At 42.0% G+C, this 24,864-nt stretch overlaps 2 protein-coding genes across 3 annotated transcripts; both read left to right on the plus strand.

Annotated features, from left to right (window-relative positions):
• The first annotated feature begins 156 nt into the window (after window positions 1–156).
• rundc3aa (RUN domain containing 3Aa) lies at window positions 157–13,935 on the plus strand. 2 transcript variants are annotated; one of them, XM_080906132.1, is made up of 11 exons: window positions 157–422; window positions 8,280–8,407; window positions 8,609–8,742; window positions 8,848–8,933; window positions 9,131–9,220; window positions 11,129–11,209; window positions 11,303–11,468; window positions 11,554–11,711; window positions 12,315–12,428; window positions 12,529–12,635; window positions 12,980–13,935. In XM_080906132.1, exons 1-11 carry the CDS (start codon window positions 316–318, stop codon window positions 13,120–13,122), a joined length of 1,314 nt encoding a protein of 437 aa, XP_080762258.1. In that variant the 5' UTR covers window positions 157–315; the 3' UTR covers window positions 13,123–13,935. The 2 variants fall into 2 exon arrangements, with proteins under 2 accessions (XP_080762258.1, XP_080762259.1); XM_080906133.1 differs by having other exon boundaries at window positions 8,280–8,395.
• A 1,531-nt stretch (window positions 13,936–15,466) lies between these two features.
• fam117aa (family with sequence similarity 117 member Aa) lies at window positions 15,467–24,666 on the plus strand. The gene is given in 9 exon segments (XM_080906198.1): window positions 15,467–16,057; window positions 17,440–17,585; window positions 20,130–20,225; window positions 20,418–20,531; window positions 20,848–20,964; window positions 21,321–21,546; window positions 21,687–21,861; window positions 23,274–23,458; window positions 23,461–24,666. Coding segments are annotated over 9 exon segments (1,242 nt in total). The 5' UTR covers window positions 15,467–15,933; the 3' UTR covers window positions 23,520–24,666.
• The last annotated feature ends 198 nt before the right edge of the window (window positions 24,667–24,864 follow it).

Below are 24,864 nucleotides of genomic sequence, written 5' to 3' on the forward strand. Positions count from 1 at the left end.
AACACATAAAAACATCAGCAATCACTTTTTTTGCCTGACACCGGAAGACTGGAAATTCCAGTATAATTCATGAATCTGTGATGAAAACGGGAAGATGGTTTTATTTTGAAAGTTTTAACCGGAATGTGCACTGATAAATACGTGTAACTTGGTTCTAGTCTCTTAGATCCCGTCCTCCTCCTCTTCCAGCAGCGACTGTAGCAGCATCCGTGACTCCCCGCAGAGGACGGCCGGTGTTTGTAGGACTCAGGGCCCGCGGAGGGAGAGGTCCTGGCCTGGGCACGAATCCCGAAGAGGCCCCGGGGCCGCCGCTGGATGGAGTCGGGCTGTATACAGACAGCAATGGCTATGGGTCTGACATCGAAAAAGGCGTCTGCTCGGAGCGTCTGCGTGGAGCGAAAAAACCTCATCACGGTCTGCAGGTATACATCACGACACCACCGACGTGCCGTATTTATCAGTAGGAGCCTGTCCTTGCAAGCTGTTCGGGTTATAGTTTCACCAGTATGCTCATCATGAAGGTTTTTTTTTTCATCCAAGAATTCCACCCCTGCGTTCATTCCCAAAGTGAAACAATGACAGCAACATAAATGGAAAATATTACAGAAAAAAGGGCCACATTTCTAGAAAGGCGAGGGTTAAGGAGGGGGCAGGTGCGTGTTCACCTTCACGTACCTTCTGTCATCACACCCAGTTTAATAGAAACAGTACACAGTAGACTACAGAAACCACTCAATTATCCAGGGTTTGTTTTTAAATGCTCGTTTACGGCTTGCAGGGCTTCTTTTTTCTTTCTTTCTTTGCTATGATGTTAATCTATTAATTCTGTCTGTCGTTTAAAAGTACAGTCCCCTGCGTGTTTGTTTCTATAGCAGGAAATGCACCTTCAAGTGATTCAAGTGATGAGTGTTGCAAAATCAATTGCAGAATAGGGATGAAGGGAAGATAAGCCAGTCAGCAGCAGGTCTCCTCCTCCATCATGGTGAGCTTCAGTGCCTGAATTGGACAAGGGCATTTGGGGCAGTGCAAGGACTCCTCCCCACATCAGGGGCCCTCCATCCTTCTCCATCCAGCCTAGAGATGGCCTCTGACTGATTGGCTCTAATAAATCACTGTCTTCTGCAGTGAGGTTAGCACTGTAAATGTGTGAGCTGACAGCTCACACAACGAGAGCTCTTCAGCTGCACAGTAAGTGCAGTTTTATACAATAATGTAACACCCTCCTGGTTCCAGTCTGCACATTATTACATCACGTGTGATATTTAGAGCTTTAACAGCTTCCATCCTTTTTGACCAGAGGCTCTAATTTGCATGCTTCCACGTGAGACCAATGTTTATATTCATATAGAAACAATAAATGTAGCAAGACTATTAAAAATAGCCCAGAAATCTTTTTTCTCTTTTCTCTTTTCTCAGCACTTCATGACCTCCTTGCATTAATTTTGTAACCTTTCAAATTAGGCACCCCTGATGTAAAAGTAACTCTGCTCATTTCACTGAAGGCTAATTAACTTTTGGACCATGTTATCACAAGTTCTCAGAGGCCTAGGTGCTATTTTCTCAAACGTCTTTTGCACAAATAATCATCGCATCCCAAAGATGGACAACCTAATACTGTACAAGTCTAGAAAAATGCCACAAATATCCACATCTCAGATGTTTTTTTGCCTTAAAATAACTTGAACTACCCATTTTGTAAAAATATGTTGCTGATTATTTTCCTTTCTCTGACATAACTAGGTTATAGTGACCTTATCCTACTTTTGGAGTACTAGTTAATTATGTGATACCCACAGAGACTGGCAGGAAAATGCTGCTTTGATCATGTTGTTTTGCTCTCATAAAATTTACTACTCCTCATCTTGAATTGCAAATTGACTATAATCATAAAAAGTGTTCATAAAAGTGGCATCATGCGTCTGAGCTCTGCTGTATTTCTTGTAATTTATTGCACCGTAGTGCTAGAAACCACCAATTAAAACAGAAAAGGACTCCAACATGGACTCACAGTCAAGCATTTTTATTCCAGTACCTTTATATCGAAGGTCCTGCCTGCGTTTTAGTGGCATGTACAGTGAGGCAAAAACACACAACATCACAGAGAGCATGCATGCAAAGAAAGAAAAGTTCTCACAGTGGACACAGACAAGGATTAGCAGGGACACAAAAACACCTTTGTTTTCAGTTTCTCCTGACCGTGCTAAGACAGATTTAATCATTTAAGCGTTTTAAAGACAAAGAAACTGGACAAGACAGAAATAAATCTCAAACAGCTTTCCATCAGTAATGCTTACTACAACAACTTTTTTCCATTTTCTAATGAACAACATGACATTGATTAGGTTCACTTCGAGGGCAGTTTCTTCTTGGCATGTCCAAGTTGCTGCCCGATCTCCCTGCTCATGGTGTTTTGGACCTTTTTCATGTTGTTCAGGTCAGAGCTGATTCACAGGCTGCTCGCTGATCGGATAATGAGGAGAGAGCCTGAATCAGCACCGTCCCTCTGGCTGTGCATTAGTGCAGGCAGGGCATCGTGTTGCACGATTCAGGATCCAGGCTCTGTCGCGGTTGTTGAGATGCAGCCATTCCCACAGCTGAGTTTGTGACATTAGTGCTTAATTAGTTCACCAGGCCAAGCTATTATTTACCCTAAGTGTGTGTGTGTGTGCGCATTTACTGCATATATAAAGTCTGCCCTCTTTTTTTTTCTTACTGCAACATCATACATGTTTAACATACAGTCAGCACACACAGAGATTAACATTTCTACTCCCAACAATTCCTTTAATGTGTTGGCATCAAAGTCCCGGTTAAAAGTGTGTACACTTGATCTGGCATGATGTGGGTCACGAGTACCAGCCACAGAAATCTGACTGATCTTTGCTCAGTGTTTCAGTGTCAGACCTAACAGACCAATCCTATTTTAATGAGACGTGCTGTATCTACAGAGAAAAGAATGGACAAAAAAAGAATAACAACAGAGAAAAATAATAAGAGATGGCTATTCTAAATAGTAAGTAAGAAGAATGCTCCTTATTTTTAGGTTAGGGGGACTTTTGAATTGCCAGACATCCCAAAAAGTATCTGAAAACCCAAAAAATCTTTTTAGGGCCACGTAGAGACTTGATATTTATGACATCCACAGTGGTATCAGTATCGTACTGAGCTGGACTGTTGTCAATAGCAACAGGGTTCATCTAAATGTGGCTTTTTGCAGCGAGTGGAGGACATTCGTGCAACTCTCGGATTAGTGTTGTTTATCTGAGCTCAGTTTGACAAAATGTTTGGGGATCAGAAGAAGGAAACCAACCGGCTTGTGTTGGTTTGTTTTTAAGGGCGCTTTCCATCCGTTAATGTTTAAAATTGAATGTTTTGCTGCTTTTTTTAGTCTGGCTAAGAGCTCTCTTGCTGCGGTCCGTGACAGGAGAAACGGTGCTACTGTAGGCATGGTGAACCTGAGAAAAAAATAGATAAGATGAGTGAGACAAGTCTGATGTGAAGAGGTATCCATGCAGCCGCTTCCTGTAAACAAAGAGAGCTGGGAGAGAGGCAAGAAGGGAGGGCGATGTGCTGCATGTTGGCTGAGCTCTGAGGCCTTCTGGGGCGTGGCTCAAGAGAAGAGAATAAAATGTTCTGAACTGTAGTAAAGCACGCCTGTTAGACGTGCATCGGCAAGAGAGTCAACGAATATTTGAATCTACGTGTGCAGATGGAGTAACACTAATTTTAATCGTTCAGCTTCCGTGCAGCCTTCTTTTGCATTTTTCCTGATTTCTGATCCTACGCTTTTTTCTTTTCTTTTTTTAATTTTTCTTTTTTTTTACCAACACCGTCAAGTATTTGAAATTACAGCAGAAATGTCTAGAAGTTTGGCTGAACACTTGGACACCACTCATCAGCTGATCTGTCTACACTCTCACTGTTAACTTCTCCTGTTATTCCTCATTTTTACCCCTCTGTCATACTCTAATATCTGATTCACACTATCTGTGCTTCTCAACACCCTCACTGTCCGTCGTACGCCGTGATCCCTCTACACCTCCTCTGACCATGAAACACTTCCTGGACACTTGGTCACAGAGGGGTTCGGTGAGAGAGAGACACACCCTGCTGTAGTTGTTTTTTTTGTGTGTGTGGTTTTTGTTTTACTTTTTCTTTTTTTTCTTTTTTTTTTTCGTCATTGAGGATTTGGCCCAAATTGTGATTTGAAATATTCTTCAGAGCACAAAGCCTTTTCTTTTTCATGTCAGTCCAGTGCAGGACGCCTCCCCCGACAGTCCACGATGATAAACACAGCACTGGCTGGCGTTGTGCAATGCTTCGGCCAGTGAGGAGTTCACCTGTGTCATCTGATCCTGCTGGTTATGCCAAGGCTAGAAGACAGAGACAGAAATAAGAAGACAGAGAAAGTAGTCAGGGAAATGCATGTGAGGGAAAATAAATAAAAATGAAAGTCGAGAAAGTTAACGTGAAGCTTTGTGTTTTTAGGTTAGACATCTTTGCTGATGAATGCAGTTTTGGTTATCCCGTGTCGTGCTGCGGATCAAACGCAAGTTTGTAAGTACAGTAGAGGGGTGAGAAAGGAGAACAAGAGGGCATTTAACAAGAGTTGAGAGTGTGCTTGGCATTGATCCAGGCTGAGTGAGAGGTTGCACAAAAGAAGCTTGTCAGAAGGCCCTGCAGTTGTTTTTCAGTGTCAAATCGTACCAAGAACATGTTGCTATTCCACTCCATCCATTTGCATTTGAGGCACGCCAGAGATTCCCCTTCAGATCAAAGGACTTCAGTTAATTTACAATCATCTGTTATAATATTCCTGTTAAGATAACGTTGCTCTCACATTATTAGGTCAGACAGGTTTTTTACAGCTGTTGATATTTTGTTTTTATGATTTTAAATGCTGTAACTTTTGCTAACAAGAAGCTGTTACATGTTGGTTCGTATACTGAGCGTCCAGACCCACTGCTTGGGTTTCCATGGCATCTAGGCTCTGCACAGTGAGAAAAGATTTGATGTAATGCATTTTTCTGACTTGGAAGCATCACAAAGAGGAATTGTACTGTGAATTTGGGTGAATACGATTTACTGTTCACTCATTATCTCATATTTTTGACAGATTAGTACATTTCAAATTTTCTAACTTTTCTTCCTGATGGGATCCCTTTAGACAACATCAGGTAGTATGTAGCCGATTATTTTGTGAAGCTAAATCGTAGCTGTCGCCCCCGGTCCCAACACACAATATTTGTGCTTATTTCGCAATACCCACCAAGTGGATTTTTTTTATTCAGCAAAAGCAGTTTTAGCTGCCCAGCTGAAATAGAGAACACACTTGAAGAGATTCAGCCTAACATTCTGGATTTCTGGATCTATTATCCATTAATCTGCTGATCTACATGGTTTTTCAAACATTTTATCAGACAAAATTCAGATGCCACTAACCTGTTTCTTTGATAAATCCAAAGTGACCTGACAAAGTCAAGGCTCGAAAAGTAAATTTAATCCAGTTTTTGCTCTCAGTGCTGATTCCGTCGTGTTATCCATACGTCCTCTCTGATGATTCTTATTTTGAGTCAGTCCCCCCACCCCGTGATGCCGTCTTCTCTCATCTAGAGCGTCTTGCGTTTGGGGAAGATGGCTTTCCGGAAAGAGGTGCTGGTGGTACCTCTGCTGAAGGACGCACTGCCCAGCGAGATCTTGGTTTTCCCACTGGTGATAGTGGAGGAGCCCAGAGATGTTGTGCTCCTGCCCCGGGTGATGGAAGAATTCCCCATGGCAAGCTTGGTCTTCCCCCTCTTTATTGTGGTGTTGCCCAGGGTTAAGGCTGTCTTCCCCTCCGTGAAGCTGGTGTTGCCCATTGAGGAGAAGCTTGTCTTCCTGACCCAGATTCGACGGCAGGGTTCGGGACTCACTAGACGCAAAGCATCGCACACTCATGCAGCACTCTATGCTCTGCAAGCCCTCGGGAGTAATAGTAACATCAGCTACAATCCAGAGTGGACCAGAATGCTAAGCGTGGATAGTGCGACCCCCGTGTCGCATAATGCCTTCGTTGAGCTCTTCAACGTGGGCTTTGGAAGGCCACATACCACCCATGTGTCCCTGTGAATGGACAGAGGCAGCCGTAGGTGGCCACAGCCTATCTGGGGGGACTGGGACAGTAAAGCGATTGTCCCAGCGCCACGACGACACCGGACGGTTGAAGGAGACATTGTTGCAAAGAGGACAGTCTGTGGTGACATCACTTTCTTCTGAGCCATTGTTCCCTATAGCCTGTGATTGTAAGATGTTCCCTTTGTGTACAACTGTATGCACCATATGTGAAATGAGTTGTACCGTGTTGTTTTAAAGGAAAGGGACGCTGAATGTGCTCATGTTCTCCATATGTATGTGAAGCTTTGATTGCACCTCTTCTGGATTTGTGCCGTCCCTCCGTTTGGAATATGGGTGTGGTTCCTTCAGTTGGTGTTTATTATCCATTTGAAATCTTGCTGAACTTTTTGAACTCGTGCAAAGTTTTTATTTTCCTCCCCTTTAATGTGTTACAGATCTTGAAATGTCTACATACAAAACAGTCAAGCTCATCAGTGTTTAGACATGTTACTTTTATAAGCACTGTTACATCGATCAACCTTTACAGTCTTGGGGGTGAAAACTGGATTTGCAGTGTGGGAGCTTAGTTATGGAAATGTGAAGTATCAGTCAGTCTTATCAGCAGAAAAAAATACCACATTCAAACCAACGATGCGGACGTGTTGATGCACAACATGCAGGAGAAAAGTGCTGATGAAGAGCACACACATACTCTTCTGTCTCCACATACATCACACACATCCCCTCCCTGCCAAGTCAACACACCATAAATCGTCATTTCATCAATGTCACATTTGCATAACATGCTCAGCACTACTTTGGGAATGGGACGGCTCGCTTTTGATTGCGAACCTATTAGATCTGCAGGTCATTATCATTTTTTTATACACATCATAGACATAGCAGCTCTTTTTATTGATTTTGAATCACTACTGACCTTCTAAAACAGACCATATAGATATATCCATGGGTTTTTAAGTATGTGCAGGATTCAAGTGTGAAAATCCCAGTAGATGTTGCTATGCGTTTCTTTGCCCCTGACGAGAGTGGTTTTGAACACAGACACAGACTTGGTTCCATGGGTGCAGGTCAGGGTGGTGAGAGAGCTTGTAGTCTCTCCTCGTGAAACAGAGGTATTGCCCACTGCTATGCTGGTTTTGCCCAAAATTGTGGTGGTTCTGCTCCAGGAGATCGAGTATTTACCCCAGGAGATGGTGTACTTATTCCTCAGGATAGAAACCCTCCCTTTGGTGAAGGAGGTTTTGCTTGACGAAAATGTAGTTTTCCACTCATTGTTAGAGTCTTTTTTGGACTGCTTGGCTGCTTTGGGTGTCTTAGCCCTGGCTTCGGGGGTCCTTTCCATTTAGGTGTTCCTCCGCTTGGACGTCAAGGCTTTACGGAAGGAGGTGGTAGTGGTTCCCCGGCTGAAGCTGGCCCGTCCCAGAGCCACAGTCGTCTTTTGCCTTTGGATGGTGGAATCTCCCATGGAGGTGGTGGTCACTCCCCTGAAGATGGAGGAGTTGCCTAAGGAGACTGTAGTCTTTCCCCTGGCTATGGAGGTGTTTCCCACTGCCAGGGCAGTCTTGCCCTCTGTGATGCTAGTGTTGCCCATCGAAGCCGAGGCAGCCCGCCCGAGCCTGTGCCTGGATGCCCGCTCCTAACATGCACGCTGCATAGCGTTCCTTCTGTGGTGCAGCCGGTGGGGTGAGCATGTGAGGTCAAAAGCCAAGCTAAAGCTCCAGCAGCTGCCCTAAATAGATCACACCACAATGTATAGATAAGGGGGAGGGAATTATTTGATCATTCTTTCATGCTCGTCGGTCCCTCAGAGAGACAAGACCCAAAGGGACCTGGAAGCACAGCACGCACAAAGGCTGTAAAGACAGGGAGTTAATTGTATTGTTTTCATGATAACACTGCCAAAGCACTGAAGGGGTACATTGTGCAGTACACAAGACAATTGGGGTGACCTCAGTATGATAAGATGGCGTAGTTCCCAAAAAAAGAAGAAAAAAAATCCTCTCAGCTGTTGTTCAAATACAGTAGTACATTTGTCTGCTTGGTTACAGTACACAACTGCATTTCATGTGCAGCACAGCCAACTAAGAGTCCAAACCCCTCACACATTGCCATCAAAGTGTGCAGTATTTGTCTAATTTTTCTTTCTCGGTGCACTTCTATTTCAGATTCTCCGTAAAGACTCTCCTCGAAAAGTACACAGCAGAGCCCATAGATGACTCATCTGAGGAGTTTATCAACTTTGCTGCCATTTTAGAGCACATCCTCAGCCACCGCTTCAAAGGTAACACTGCAGGTAACATACAGGAAAGATGGACAAAGTTAATATGACTTTCATTGTGAAACAGTCGAAATATATTTGAAATAAAAATGCAGCAGGCATTCTCGTCAAAAAGCCATAAAATGGTCAGCTGGATTGTTGCTGTGGGTGCATATTTTAGTTTCACTTGCTGTCAGAACACAAATGATTGATTGGTGTGTTTTAATATTAAACCAGGTTCTGGCAGCTGGTTCAGCTCAGATGGACAGCGCAGCTTCTGGGAATACATCCGGCTGGCGTGCAGCAAGGTGCAGAACAACTGCATCGCCAGCATCGAAAACATAGAGAACATCAGCACATCACGAGCCAAGGCAAGGAGATTTGTATGCACTCTAGTGTGTGTGCGTGTCTGTTTGTGTGCGGATGAGTGTGAGAAAAGGTCCTCTGTTCCCACTCGCTAATGCGTCGTCCTACAGGGCCGGGCGTGGATTCGAGTGGCGCTGATGGAGAAACGTCTCTCTGAATATGTGTCCACTGCTCTCAGAGACACAAGAACAACAAGGTTTGACTGGATTCTTAATTTAAACTAAACCTTTGGTTTAAAATGATCCCCAGTCCTGTTTTCCTTCACTTCACATTCAGCGTCTCAATACGAAACATCGCTTCTATATACAGGGTTTTACTCCTATGAAAATGAATGTAAATACTCAGTATGATAACTAGAAATTCGGAAGTGATAATCACCTCTTTACTTGGCAGGAGGTTCTATGATGATGGTGCCATTATATTGAGAGAGGAGGCCACAGTGCTGACTGGCATGCTGATTGGACTGAGTGCCATTGACTTCAGGTGAGGTGGAGCTGTGCAGAGACTGTGACACAGAACACAATATATTTTGAAAGAAGCACAGACACCAGCCCAGGCATTTTAAAATCAATATGGTATTACGTGGAATGCGGTAAGCTATCATAAAGTGGAGCTATTATCCTTTCATTATGCTTTTTCCTTATTTTCTGTAAAATATAATGCCCTGCAAAAGTCCTAAGGTACCTCTCATCACTTTATATTTTTCCAGGAAAACAGGAAATAGGTGGAAGCACATGGAATTAGAGGATATAAGGCAAAAACCGAGTTTGTACAATTCTAACAGGCTTGAAAGTCACATTGACTTTCAAGCCTGTTGTGACCACTTTTTTTTTTTTTTATTTAGAGCCTGGACTCTCTTAGCCAAGCTTTCTTGTCATTTCTTTAAGTAGTCCTCAGGAGTAGTTCTCCAGGCTTCTTAAAGGACATTCTTTTTTGGATGTTGACTGCCTTTTGATGATGACCCCTCATGTCTTCAGTAAGGTTGAGGTCCAGGCTCTGTTGAGGCCATGGCTGATAGTGTTCCATTGTGTGTTTTCTATCCAAGTATGCTTTTACAGCATTGGTTTTGCGTTCGGAATCATTGTCGTCCTGAAAAATGAAACTATTGCCAATCAGATGGTGTTGCATGATGGATCAAAATCTGTTGGTACTTTTCTGCGTACATAATGTTTTGACAAGATCCCAAACGCCACTGGATGAAATGCAGGATGGTTTACTGATAAGAATGACTTCTTGACAGCCACTCTTCCACTGAGACCATTTCTTGTGAGACTGAACAGTAGATGGATCAGCTGGAGCGCAAGATGTATCTCTCATGCTCGTTGTCAAGTCTTTGCTGGATGTTTTTTTAACTATTTCTTATGGGCTTGACTTATAGATACTTGTTGATAATTTGTCAAGTTTCTATAATTTTGAAGGACACGCTGCACTCCCACCATGCTGAGATATACCAAGTGTTTAGCCAATAGCTCTTTGGGAATCACCTTGTTGGTGCAAAAATAAAACTGTGTTGTCTGTGGCATTTTTTTTATATATTCAACTAAATAAACTGGAACAAATGATATGTTTTTGCAGCAGTCTGAGTAACAAAGTGCCTAAAGATACTATTTTAAAACCAGTTCTTTGCTAAGTTGTCTGTTATGTGTGGATACAACACTTCTTTGTATTAAGTAATTAAGTAAACACTTAACACTAAACACAACTTAACAAAGAGTCTTTGAACTCTCAACAAAAATTCTTTGAAAGACCTTCAGAAAGCCTGAAAAACTTCTGCACAAGAACACTTTAAAAAATCCAAAAAGTCTGGCTTCTTGGAAGTAAAATGTAAATGAATGAAGTGTTGCTCAAAGCCTTTGCACAGCAATATATATACTGATACAGTGGTGAATACTAATACTAATCATGGCCAAAGTTTCAAATAAATAGGTCAGGTTTTGAACCAATAAATCGTTTTAAATGTTTGCTGTCAGACAATTTTTTTGCCTTAGTGTTTCATCTACATGCCTTTAATGTTGTGATCTAATTGACATTGTTCTGGGATGGGAGCCAATTAAATTGGCCAAATTGTCTCAAGGGAGAGTAGCTAAAACAGCTTGTTTTCGACAGTAAATAAAAGGTTACTACTGTAGCAGAGTCCAAGAATAATCCTACTTAGGTGAAAATGAGCATATAGGCCCCCTTTGTGTATGTTACCTTGTGTATGTCATCTTTTTAGGTCTGCTATATAATTTTTTTAAGCCCAGTATTTATAGTGGGCTTAAAGCTGTCATCTGAATCTGAGCATAGTACCTAGTAATGCATCAAATTTTCCAGTAGTGTAGGCATGTTTATTAATGGATAATGTACACAGCACTTTCCATTTCTTTTTCTTTTTTATTTCTTTCCGTGTAGTTTTTGCCTGAAGGGCGAGACTCTGGATGGGAAATCCTCGGCTGTGATTGATTATACGCCCTACCTGAAGTTCACTCAGAGGTGAGCGCTCATCATGCCACTTCTAACAATGCATGCATGCATGCATGCACAGGAATGGGGTCACATTAATACTCCAGCCTCTCTCTTGTTTAGCTATGACTACCTTAGTGATGAGGAGGACCGGCGCAGTGTTGACAGCAGTAACAGCGAGGAGAGCGTCCCTGAGCATCCCTACATCCCTCTGGTGACAGACGAGGAGAGCTGGAGCAACAAGTGTCGCAAGATGGAACAAAGATTTAAGATTGTCTATGCTCAGAAGGTGACTCATAACAACATTACATATCTGATCATTGCTATGAGCATCGGCAAAGAATTACCTGCCTCATTCAATATGTGTTATTCAGGGTTATCTAGAGGAGCTGGTGCGCCTGCGGGAGTCACAGCTGAAGAACGTAGAGACGGAGAACAAGTGTCTGAGAGCCAAGGTGGAGGAGCTGACAGTGCAGAGCCAACAGGAGAAGAAGGAGCTGGAAGCCATTGTGCTGGAGCTGCAGGCACAACTGTGAGTTAGCACATACAAGCTTGGCGTTACATTTGTTCGTTTGCTCTTTCGCGCACAAAGATTTCCATTATGCAGTGTATTTACATGTTGGGCCAAGTTTAAAAGGGGAGCTAAAACTATTGTTTTAATGTAACCTCACAGCTTGGGACAGTTAGATTCTGACTTTTAGTTGACATAACAAGTTTGCTTCTGCTTAGAAGAATAAAAGACACTATTACACTGGCTTCTGACGCTGTCCTCATGAAGAGACTGCAAAGGTTTATGTCTGTAATACTTTGAATATATTTAAATGTTGTAGATATAATATAAAGAAACACAACCTGACAAAAAAACCTGCTTCTTTCAATCCCCAGTTTTCTACAATTCTCACTGATCTTGTTGATGTCTGTTAGTTTTGAGGGTCTGTTGTAAAATCTGAGGATGATTCTGGATGTTCAGCAACACCAGGGTCTGTATTTAACTGACAGCTGTTTTAAAGACTACTATAACAAACTATGGATGCTTTTGCTTGCTGCTTCTGTCTTTGATGTTCAGGCTCATATATTTGTCTACTAAAACTAAGAGTTTTTGGAATTTAATAATTTTACTCTTTGCTGCATTCAGCTCTGCCCTCATGCCCTGTGACTCCTCCCACCTGGCTAAAGATCTCTCCATCCCACTCATCAACCAGTGGTCAACCATCACAAACAACCAACGTGATGTCAAACTCTTCCGCAGGTGAGCTTAAATAAACAGCACAGCTCTTTTTTTTAAAACATATTGTAATACATGCTCATCCAGACATGTTTGTGTCTTGGTGATATTCTGTGAAAACTAGGAGGAGCTTCCACAGCTTGGAGCAGCTTTCCGCTGAAGTCAGTCTGAACTCCGACTCTCAGAAGACTGATGGGAGGCAGAATGGCGACGCTGCCTGGACCTCTGCAGGTAATAATGTTTGTTGTAGAGCATTTTAATGTTACTCTAGTGATGATATTATCTTTCTGTTTTTGTAGACAGTATTTACTGTTAAGTAAAATGCAATTTTATGCAGTGGCAGAGTCGATTTTTATTAGCTGCTTTTATACTTAACAAAGTAACCATAATCCTGCTCCCTCCTCTCTGCACAGCTACATAAAAGCCTTTCAGAAGCAGCCACCCATACACATGGACATACATATTCATAACAAATGCAAGCTTGACGCCCATTTATAATGCCTCATGTGGGCAGCTTAAACTATGCATGATCACAAGTTGAATTTTATTGTGTTCTCCGTGTTATGTTCCTGCAGGAAAAGATAACACTCCTTCCATGCTGGGTCTGTGCGGCTCTTTGGCCTCTTTACCGAGCTCGAAGTCTCTGGCAAGCCTCAAGTCCAGTGAGTGTTTAGTCAACATCAGCACTGAACCCAGCCCTGCGCTCTCTCCCAGCTAGGAGCTTCAAGACCAACAACAGCCGAGATTGAACCCCAGCCTGTCTGCCTTGCTGCGTTGACCATGTCCAAACACCCTACCAAAACCCTGCTCTCATCTTATAGCCACCTCTATGGGATAACAACAGGATCTTATGACACCACATCTGGATTTTTGTATATGAGAGTGAAGTTGTCATGAAGCTAAAAGAGTCTCTCTCTTTTGGTTGTTTCCTTTCCCCTCACCTTATCTTTTCTTCATATCCCTCTTTGTATCTGTCAATCCCTTCATCTGAAATCATGCAATGCCTCCGGGAACACTTGTCAGACATTTTCCAAAGCATCCAGTCGCATCTAAATTTTCCCATCTTGCTCCTTATTTGAAAATCGGTATTCTTCTCATGGTATTCTCTGTGTATTTGTGCACCTTTGGCCATTTTTATTCCATTTTAAGTGTAACCAAGACAGCACTAGCAGCTCTTTGGATGCAGAGACAGATGTGATGATCATTTTAAGAGATGCAGATTATCCATATAAAGTCAAGAGGGTGGGTGGTTAAACAGGCTGCCCTTATGGTGTCATAGCATCGAGACGTATGCTCTGTGTGACTGAACGGTATTAGGGTCTGTCACCCTTGAAAGTGCTTATCATTCCTGCCTGGCTAATCAAACAACACAAACATTTTCAGTAGGTTTAAATCTGTGCAGCTATTTATGGATTCTTTTAAGTCTTAAAGTACCGCATATGTTCATTTATCATCTCCAACAGTATGTTCTTTTTACACGTATGCAGTACGTTGAGTTATTTTGTTTTGTGTTGCAATAAATTGCCTTTTTCCATGAAGTGTGTCTTTTAGTGTGTCTTAGAAGGAACAGTGGCAAAAGCAATGTAGATGTTAAGTAGGGAGTTGCATTGCTGTGGCTCCATCTGCTGGTTAAATATATTATATAAATATCATATAACTTCTAAGCCTTTGGGTTCTGCAACAAATTAGAGTACTTGCATTTTCACACAAAATGAAAAAAACAGACTTTACTTCCTCTAAACGGATCAAAGCATCTTTTTAAAAATTCCAGCTTTGACATAATAACCTGCAAGAATTATTCTGCTGATGAGTGTTTGATAGAAAGGCTGAAACTTTACCAACTTTATAGTCAGTATTTCATGGCTGATGTAAGAAACAGTTGAAACAGTAGTAAAAGAATTCCTGGAGTTGATAACTCATGATAGACAGATCTGACTAGTCTATGCTGATCGTGGGCGTCCTGACATGCTTTGTCCTCACCAAAGCTTTTTTTGTTTTTTCAGAGGGCACCACAATCCTCCAGCAGTCACTCTGTGAAAAATTCTATCTACGTCACTGAAATATGGAGTTGTCAAACAGCTACACACCCAGTGATTAATTTTTGTCTATGTTATTTTCCCTGACGCAATAATTCAACATTACAAGCATAATCCTCATCAGTTCACAGGAACCTCTCAGCCCTTCAGCAAGCTTCCTGTGCTTTTGTTATGCTGCCAGGACATATTGCTGGGAACAAACAATGCCTGCAGGGACTTTTTAAGTAACTCATTAACTTAATGTTAAGGTCTTTAAAAGTATATTATTATAATTTGCATCTATGTAGCATAAATAAAAACGTGTTCATATCATTTGTTTAGTCTGTAGATGCTCCCATTTGGCACATCAGTCATACTGAATAGTGCAGATGTTCCTCTATGATTAACTGCATTCCACAAGAAATTATACATTTTAATTATAACTCTGGCAGGAATTATGGATTATTTCAACTATATTTTGTGGTTATGATAGAATAAAAATGAAAAATCCAAGCAAATAGTTCAAAATCATGTAAACAGTGCACAAACCCGAATCCTGGTTCTTGTGTTGAAGACGTTTTTTATAGAAGGAAAAAAAGAATGGTGAAAATATCTGTTAGGAATATTGTATCAAATAAAATATTACTTTAATTTGTCTATTTCTGCTTAAGCCTGTGGAGGATTACCAACCTGCAAAACCTACAAGCACGTTGCTCTAAGGTTACTTCAGTGCCATTGCTTTATTCTGATATAATAGAGAAAATTGCCCTCGATCCCTTGAACCCCTGCAGTGACCTTTAGCGGTCCCTGAACTTTCTTTGAAAGACCACAAAGGCTCACACACACAGCCACACGTACACCCTGTGAATAGATTTAGGTTTGTACGTGGATTTTAAAGGGAGGAGGGGATGGCGCATGCCCCGCATAGTGAAGGAAAAAAAATCTCAACAAAGTGGGTGGGAGCTTCAATTTTTTTTAATGCTTGGGGGGGGCGGTGGCTTTCCTTTTAGGAGACAGATGGATGTGATGGCCAATAAGTGCTCAGTAATATTCTGCAGCAACCAACCACATCATCCTCCCTTGGAATTACATGCTGCACGAGATAGTTGCACAGGTTGAGTAGTTGTGTTGTCACTTTGCAGACAAGGGAAACAAGCAGCAATGTGACACAGGACCACTCAGACTCTGCTGGTGCCCTTTTCACTCTGCAGCATGAAGAATAATACGGAGTTTGGTATAATGCGTTAAACTGCAAAGCTCACTTAACACGCGTGTTTTTTCTTCTTCCCGAAACTAAGCAGTAAGGCAGCAAACATCATGGTCAACATCACAAAAGAAAGCTCGAGTAGTTTCTCCATCCAGAGGCCCGATCAGAGCTTTGGATCATCAGTGTGGATGAAGTGAGCGCGCTCAGTGAGAAAGCCCGTGAGAGCTGCAGTGAACGACGAGGAAAAAGAAAAGCAGGGACGACTGTTTTCATAAGCTGCGCTCGGCTGTGGGAGCCAAGTGGGGGGATGTCGAGCCGAAGTGGAGGAGCGCCTCGGGGGTGCAGCAACCCCAGCCTGCAGCCCCTTAGAGCCACAGTCCCATACCAGCTCCAGAGGGGCTCAGCTCTCCTCAGCAGAGAGGTCAAGACGGGTAAATACACACTCAGGAGGAGGGGGCTGAATCTGCATTCACTTCCATGTGGTCCAGAGCTGAAAAGTTTGATTGTGCATCACTTAATCATCATTATTCCTTAGAAATGTGACCCAGTGGGGCAAAGGGTTAATGTTTTGTGGTTTTGATATATAGTGGATTTTATTCAAGCAAAAATATTGACTGTGTATCATCACAAAGGGGAACTGAGCCAGAGTGATTAATCATTAAACATGAATTGCTGGGTGATTAATGAAAACTGACCCTGCTGCTGTTTTTATCGTGGATGAATTAAGTTGTTCTTGTCATTTAAAAACTGCATATTTTTATATTTTGAAAAGCTGGTAAGACAAAACTGTGAATTTGTGATGGGGGAATAGTTGCTATTTTCTGACATATTTAATAGGAAATGCATTATTTTTCAATTCCCCAAAGTACTCTGCAGTTTAATCAGTGCACCTTTGTAAAGATTCTTCCAGAAGTCTCTAGAACTGTTAATTGGAGCTCTAGAGGGAAAGCATGTAACACCAGGACCAGCTATTCATACACTGAATGATTAATGACCCACAGCACACTGAAGAAAAGCAGGAAGAATATTTAAGAAGCAAATACAAGAGACGACCATGCTTCTCACCCAAAGCCAGGGCATGAACTGTTTCAGTGTGCCTAACTATGCACCAGCCGTTTTACTTGGATTGTGCTCAAAAGAGTACAATTCCAACGTGCTAAGTCAACAATGAAGGCTGCTAGCCCTGAAACATAACACTGTTCTCATAATGTTATTTAGACACTCAGCTGCCCCTTAGCACTCTGACCTGTGGGATTCCTGCTGCATGCTTCATGCTAACACAGCAGCAGCTTTAAAGACCTCTTTGTTTTACTTTGAGTGCTTGTTCTTTCACTGTATCCACAAAACTCACATCTGCATGTTATTTATGTATCCTGTCTGCCCTGCAGCATGGGCTGATGACAACATACTGTGGGTGTGCTTTTGGATTAGTTGTAAATGTACTAGCTGGCTGTGGTGAGTGTTGCCAGCGTTGTGTAGCTGGATGGCTTTGCTCCAGGTCAAAGGCATGGTCCACACCTGCCAGAGATACAAAACGCTGCCAACACGCACACATACACACTTGTTACACTCACACAGCCCTGTGGTCTGCACACTTATGGAAAGGAAGGAGGCTGTGAGCAACTGCCACTGGGGCTAAAGAGTTATTTACACTTACATGTCCAATACAGTGTCTTACTGAAGGCTAAACATGATTACACAGGCAGGAGTTCAATCCCTCTTCAGCACAGAAACAGTTTCGACATGTACTGAGTGGAAGCTTACACAGTCTCAACATGCCCCTGGCTTCTTTCTATTTTCTCTGTTTCCACAGCAGACAGAACCACGGCTCGTCCACCAAAACCCACCATCCGCCGAACTCTTTCTTTGGATGCGATTGTCGGACCCTATCTCCAGGGGCAGTGGCCCAAAGAGGCAGACGGGGCAGTAGTTAGCTGTGTCAATGATAAAGCCACGCAGGTAATGATTAATATATCTGCTGTGATACTGTGATGGAGTTGCTATAATCGAATGAGCTTGGTCTCAATTAATCCCAGTTTGTTCTGTACCAGTGCTTCTGTTAGTGCAGGAACACAGTGTGAACCTGTTGAATCAATTGCATAAAAGGCAAACTTGTGTGTGCTGTGCTTCTCCTGGATGTTAACGATTTCTATAGAGGACAAGATATCTGATGTTAGCTCTGCAGGTGTCTGGTGGTTCCAGTTCGGCGCGGCGGGTGGAAGGCAGCCAACTGGAAATACTCGTTTTTGTTCTTCTTTAAAAAAAAAAATCTGCTTCTCTTCCCTCGCTGCTCCCCCCCACCCCCCCCCCTCGACTGTATCTGCTCCTAACTAGTGCACAAAGCCTGGAGTAACATCGCCAAGCTCCGCAAGCTTCGTCTTCTCTCCTGACACAGTTTAAACCCGAACGAACCCCCTTTGCCTCCATTGTGAGACACAGGCCCCTCCTGACCTCATTATACAGGCACCCCATCCCCCAGCACTCCCCAAAAACCACACTAACACGTACTCAGCAGCACCCCACCCAGCACCTCCTTCTGCCATAGTTCCTCTGCATTATGTCAGATGATATGACTAGTTGTTTGGTGTTACTTCATTCTTTACTTTGCACACTACTGCACCTTTTTATTCCAGTCTGTGTTAGAATAATCACTTAGTGAATCAAATGAAAGTAACTGCAACCAATTAATCAATTAAATGTTTGAGGCAATTACATTTGATTTTAGTCTGAATTAGTGCCTGCAGCTCTTTGAGTTTTGTTGGCTTGTTTTTGAGCTAAATGCTAACATTATATTAACATGCTGACAGTCAACAATGTTTTAGCATTTTGCTAATTAGCACAAAGCTGATGGAATCTCATCCTCGTCATCCTCATTTTCGTTCGACTGCTCCCTTTAGGTGTTGCCACAGCAGCCAGCATCTCACCCTATTCTTTGCTTCCTCTTCTGTCACACCATGTCCTCCTTCACTACATCCATGAATCGTCTGTAGTCTTCCTAAATCTTCGACATCCTTTGTCCAATATGTCCGCTGGCCCTTCTCTGCACACGTCCAAACCATCTCAATCTTGCCTCTCTAACTAACTTTTAATCACCTTGGTGGTTAAAAATGATCTTGACACACTCAATAGTTGTTGAGATTGCAGATCTCATTAGAGTTTTCTTTAATTTGACCTATTAAAGTAGCAGCAGTTAAATATAGTAACCTTTAAAAATGAAAACTCTCTGATTGGGACTTCTTAAATCTGAGGTTCTGCATAAATGAAGAATTTTTTTTTTTTATAGAATTAGCCCAAAATGTAAAGGAAATAATATTTTTTTCCACCTTGTTCACTATATTAAAAAAATAAATACCAAGCACATTTTAATCAGTGCCTCAAGCTGGAAATATTAGCCATGGAGACCAAGTGCTTTGGTACCTTGGGGTCTTTTTATAGGTTCGTGTTCCATGATCCCTTGTCCATGTTTTGGGGAGGGTGGGGTTTTTGATGTTGGATGGTGGGGGAGGTTGGTAGCCGTAACTCTACACCAATGCCACTGTATGACTGACTCATGCTGCTTTCGGACTTATTTAGCCTGGCGACAGAGTACGTATGAGTCGACTGAAGAGGAGATGATGTCGGTGTTTTTCTACAGGCAGTAATGGCACCAGTAAGACTTCCCTGAGCTGTGAGGCCGAGCACCTTGTGTTTCGGGGGACAGAAATTCACAATGCAGTCACGGTGCATGGTTGCCTGTGAGTGGCTTATGAATAGACTGGACACCAGGGAGTGGATCAGATTCTTTGAAAGTGTGTGAAGCAGTTGACCCTAAACGTGGAGGCACCAGAACCTAGAGTATCGGATCCTGTTGCTTAAGTTGACCCGTGTGATGATGAATGTCCAGTCTACTGCATACAACCAACAGTCAGCAGCAAACAACCCAGCTCCCACTGGTAGAAGATCAAGAGTCAATGTGAAGAAATCGGTACGGATATAGGAGTGAAAAGGATGTTACAGAGTTGTGACTGACAAAGGAAGAAGTGCACTAAAAAGTCTGCTTGCTGGCTGCTTTTTGTTTTTCCTCAACAGTGTGTGACTTTGTGAATAACAACAAATAACTTATTTGTGTGTGTAAGTGCACTGAGGTGTTGAATGCACTGTATTTATAGTTTTTACACTGATGTGGTTTGGATGTTTTTTTATGAGAGTGTAAGCCGGGCTGTTTTGCAGCTCATAGTGGTTTCTTGTCGCCTTCCGCTGTACAGCTGTTGTGGGGCAGGTGTGCAAGACAGCTGTGGGGCTCAACTTAAGTGTTGTGCATACGAGTGTCGAATGGAGTTTGCTGGTTTTGGCAAAAAAAAAAAATAGAGTGGGTCTCCAAAAAGGTCGCCCTTTCTGACAGCCAGAATTACTGCCAATTAGGCCATTTTCTACCAGAGCCCCTCAACAGCATGTCAGGCAAAACACTGGATGCCTTATTTATATATGCTCTCTCTCTTCCTTTTTTTTTTTTTTTTTTTTAAGACTCCAAGTTCCTGGGCAGAGGAAACCCGGGGAAGACGAAGTGCTGGTGGGCACAAGCGCTCAGCTTCTTGGGGCAGTGCAGAGCACCTAAGGGAGGCAAGTATTGTATACACTAAAGCAGTTAATGAATCATTTCTTCTATTTCTCTCACATACCCACACTCTTCTTCTCTTTGGCCTCCCATTGATAGCCTGAAACAAAAGGGTTCCTTCAGGGCAAACTTTGAACCTTAACCTTGAATGAATCACAATGACCCCTGAATCATTTTTCTCTCCACTCTGCCCTCAGGTGGCCAAGCTGAGACACCAGTTGCAGAAGCGTTCCCGCCATGTCCCTCCCTCAGCAGGATGCGAGCTCCCCCCCCACCCCCTGCCTGCAGGTCATGCAGCAGGAGTCACTCAGGTAGCCTTTTGTCCAATTAGGATATTAAAGGACACATACAACAAAGTTTTCATGATTGCTCCCAATGCCAGACTGTGTTCCACAGGCAGACGAGGAGGAGCTTGGTAACAGGGATATAAAAAACACTTCTTTTTTTAGTACTGGCTGTCATCAAGTCTGCCGTGCTACTGCCATGCTGTCTCTGAAAGACAGTTTGAAACTAGCATATCACTCTGTACTGTTCACATGCACTATTAACAATTGCAATAGTGAAAAACCAGATAATCAGGCTTAGGCTACCTCAAAATTTGTCCGTATTATACTCGTTTCTCCTCAGACGATGCCGCTGATGCCGCTGAACAGACTTGCTCCACGGCTGCGACGGAGCGTCGAGGGCCTCAACTTAGAGCTGGAGGAAGTGTTTGTGTGTGAAAAACAAGACGATCAGCATGAGGTTAGGGCACTGAAACTTGCTTATACGTAAAACCAGAAAGGTTTTAATATCAAAAGGTTATAAGAACTACCAGTATCAACCAATTTATAGTGCAGTTGCTTTTCTCATCAAAATATCTGTGTGCCATATTTCATCACTGGTCACTTCATTAGTTACACCTTGCTAATACCAGGGTGGACCGCCTTTTGCTTTCAGAACTGTTTTAATTATTCATAGCAAAGATTCAACAAGGTGCTGGAAACATTCCTCAGAGATTTTGGTCCATACTGACATGAAAAAAAGAAAAGGATCGTTATTCACATTCACTTCAGTGTTATTATGCTAAATTTTCATTTATTTGCTTCTAAATTTCACAGATTTTGGATATCCCAGATGGCCACAGAGCTCCCGCCCCTGCCCAGAGATGCAGCAGTGGCTCTCAGAGTGACCCCTCACCGGGGCCACTGGATCCTTCCCTTCTTTCTCCTTCTCAGTCCCCTTGTATTCTTGATACGTCACTTCTGACACCTTCAGGTTCACCTTGTCCTTTGAATCCATCACTTTTATCCCCATCCCAATCTCCCTGCACCATGGGAGAGCCAGGTTAGACAGGCTTACATTTCCTGTTTTGCAGTGCTTTATTAAACCGTAAATGGATATATTTTTGAAAAATAATAATACTACAGACAGAGATTTGCTTTAATTCTGGTATTGTTAGTGAAAATCTCTCTCTCTTTATGCAGAGCCTGTGGACTATGAGATCTTGTGTCCCTCTCCATCAGCATCGCTTCCTTCATTTGCACTGGATCCTCCTCTGCTGCAGGCCTGCTCCTCTTCGCCTCGTCCCAACAAAACCTACTCTTTTCAGCGCGAACCGCCAGAAGGCTGTGAGCGAGTTCGAGTGTGTGAGGAAGCAGTGTAAGTACACCAAAGCATCATGCATAGATCATATCATGCAATTATTTCCTACTTTCTATACCACAAATTTACTTTTGTACCCAACTAAACCCCTCCCACAAGTACCATCAGAGCAAAACAGGATGTCATTACCACTCCAAATCAAGTTCAGATCACAAGACAAAAGGCACACGTTGTAATCTTGGAGCCAGTAATGACAAATAATGTTGCAAAAGTTTTATACAAATTTATTATTTATGTGTATTTTTGTAACAGCTTGCTATGCATTTACATGTGGTCCCTTATGAATTTAACATTTCCAGGTTGAGCACCAAGTGTCCACCACTTTGATGAAATTTATGCCATTTTTCCAGTCTCTTCCAGTCTGAGAGGTCTCCAAGGAGGATTTGTTTTTAAATGTAACTTATTTACATTAAGCCACGTGAAACAAGTACAAACTGAGGCCGTAACATTGCATTTGCAGGGGAATCATTATATAAACATAATGTATATACAAATAGAAAGAACTTGGATTTATAGGAAATTTTTCCTTAAAAAAAAAACATATAGATGATAATAATTCCTATATGTGTGGTGATATTTATACAAAGTTTTGTTGAGATTGGCCCACCCGTTAAGGAGGACATAGTTATCTAGAGACATAAATGCATATATAATCTATGATTATTTAAGTAAGATGATGTTATTTGCACACTGTACTTGCTATCAAATTATGACACCATCTGAGTTTAGATTGGTTCCCTATATGCCACGTTTTCATCTGTTAATTCTGTTTGTCACTAAGTATGAAATATACAGGAAAAATGAAGCCTTGATTGTGTTACCGAATTAGGATGACTTATTATTTGTGGCACATTAATTGCAATAATATTGGCATCCTTATTTGATATTCTGTAGAAAAATCTCCAGTCACTATATCAGCAGAAACAGATGAAAAAGCATTTTATCCTACACATTTGTGGGATTCCATAGTGTGTTGATTAGCAAAATTGCCTAATGCCCAAAGGTCACAACTCGGAGGAAACGCAAACCCAGCCTCAGGAGGTCACGAGTCAGTATCTGCCTTGGAGCAGTCCCAAGTCTGGATAAATGAGAAGGTTACATCAGGAAGGACACCTGGCCTAAAAATGTGTGTTAAATCAACTATGCGGCTCAATGCATTATGACAACCTTAGAAAATAAGCTAATTTATACACTTTTGAAGAAAACAGCTTAAATTAGTCTTGTCAGAATATCAGTGCACACTTGAAACCTTCTGATCTTGTGTGACAGTTACTTTTCACTGAATGATTTAATGGAATTGAAGGGTTGTAGAAGTTGTTATTATGGTGCTATAAATATGTAACTACATATAAAGCCGTGGATGCTGTGTTGCAGTATGGGGGTTCATGCTTCTATCTCTCCATCTACAGCTCTGCCTATCAGGATGAGACTCTCCTCCAGTCATCCTGCCCTGACCCCAATAAAGTCAACTTCACCCCCCACGGAGGCTCAGCTTTCTGCCCGGTCAGTCTTTTGAAGCCCCTCTTGCCCTCCATGGACCTCCTCTTTCGTGGCCTGTCGGTATCTCCCGTCACTGGCTGCTCAGGTCAGGCCTCTCCTACCAGGCACCTGGGCATGCAGTAGGTGGATATCTGAGCAGAGTCTCTCAGGACTGAACCACATTGCACTGCCAGGACAAGCAGAAACTGGATGTGATATATATATTTTTTTAATGCATCGTGACAATGGACAGTGTTGCATCACTGCTGTAACACGCCATCATCACTGTGATCAAAATAACCTTTGTGACTGTGAAGATTTGTTGCTGTCATACTTTAGAATAACTGTGGCCTAAATTCTGCCCGCTTTATCTTTTGTTTTGGTTTTTTTTATGTTTTTTTTCCACCTGCAGGAAGCTTTGATTCAGCTGATATTTACCTCATCAGCACTTAAACTGTCCTAGTATTCAACCGTATGAGGCATGGATTAGACTGCAGGATTTAAGTTGTGGAAATGCTTGAAAAGCTTTATAAATACTTGCGTTTATTAAATCATTCTTTTGCATTAAAATTGTTCTAGTTAGAGACCGCAGTCTAGAAGGGATGCTTTTATTTTTCATCTTGAAACGTGAGAATTTACTGTCAAAAACCCTAGCACTTAGAACACACACTGGTACAGGTTTTGCCTTCTTACTATCCAAACAATTGATGGGTTTTGTAGTCGAGTATTGTTGATTTTAGATAAACATCCAGCTTAATTTGTGAGGGTTAACTGATGGAAAAACAAAATATTTGTTGAATTTTATATATATATATCTCTGTTTGAAATATTTTTGGCTTAAAGTTTCCAATGTCCTACTTTTCTACAGATGTGTTTCAAGGGAGATACATATTTTTATGTCCTTATAAGAAGCACACGATACTGCTTCTGTTTTCACTGTTCTGACTTGTGCTGTTTTATAAGCAGACATTTTATAGCTTTATTTGCCTACAGGGGGCTTTGTTATAACCAAACTATTTTTAATAACTAGAGCAGGTCGCAGTGTTTGTCAGTTTGAGCCTTTTTTGAACCCTGGAGTTTAGACCACAGTGTTAGTGAAGAGCTTGACTTCCTTTTGATTGAATTATTATTCAGTTGTGTTTTTTCAACATAATAAATGACCTACATGATAAATGGGGAGTAAACGTCAACGAAGAATTTTTCAGCCTTTTTTCTTTTTTTTTTGGTATTCTTTTTACGTGATAGCAGTTACTGTTACCTGTGCTGTTGCCTGTGTAGAAAACAATAAAAGAAAATTGTTTTGGGGGCGTTAAAATGCCTTCTACGGTAATTATAATTCCTGTGGTTATTTTTTGTTGTCGTGTCTGCATTTGACACGTGTGTCTGTGGGCTTTTAAATCTAAACCCTCCCTCCTTTGCCAAATCAGCTTTGTGATTGGCTTAAAGCGGCTCCATAGTTCTTACACGGACCAATGAATTTAATCCACATCCTAGGACGACAAAAGGGCACGCGACATTTTC

This window comes from Rhamphochromis sp. 'chilingali' (genome assembly GCF_963969265.1).
Source record: "Rhamphochromis sp. 'chilingali' genome assembly, chromosome: 15".
Classification (NCBI taxonomy): Eukaryota; Metazoa; Chordata; class Actinopteri; order Cichliformes; family Cichlidae; genus Rhamphochromis; species Rhamphochromis sp. 'chilingali'.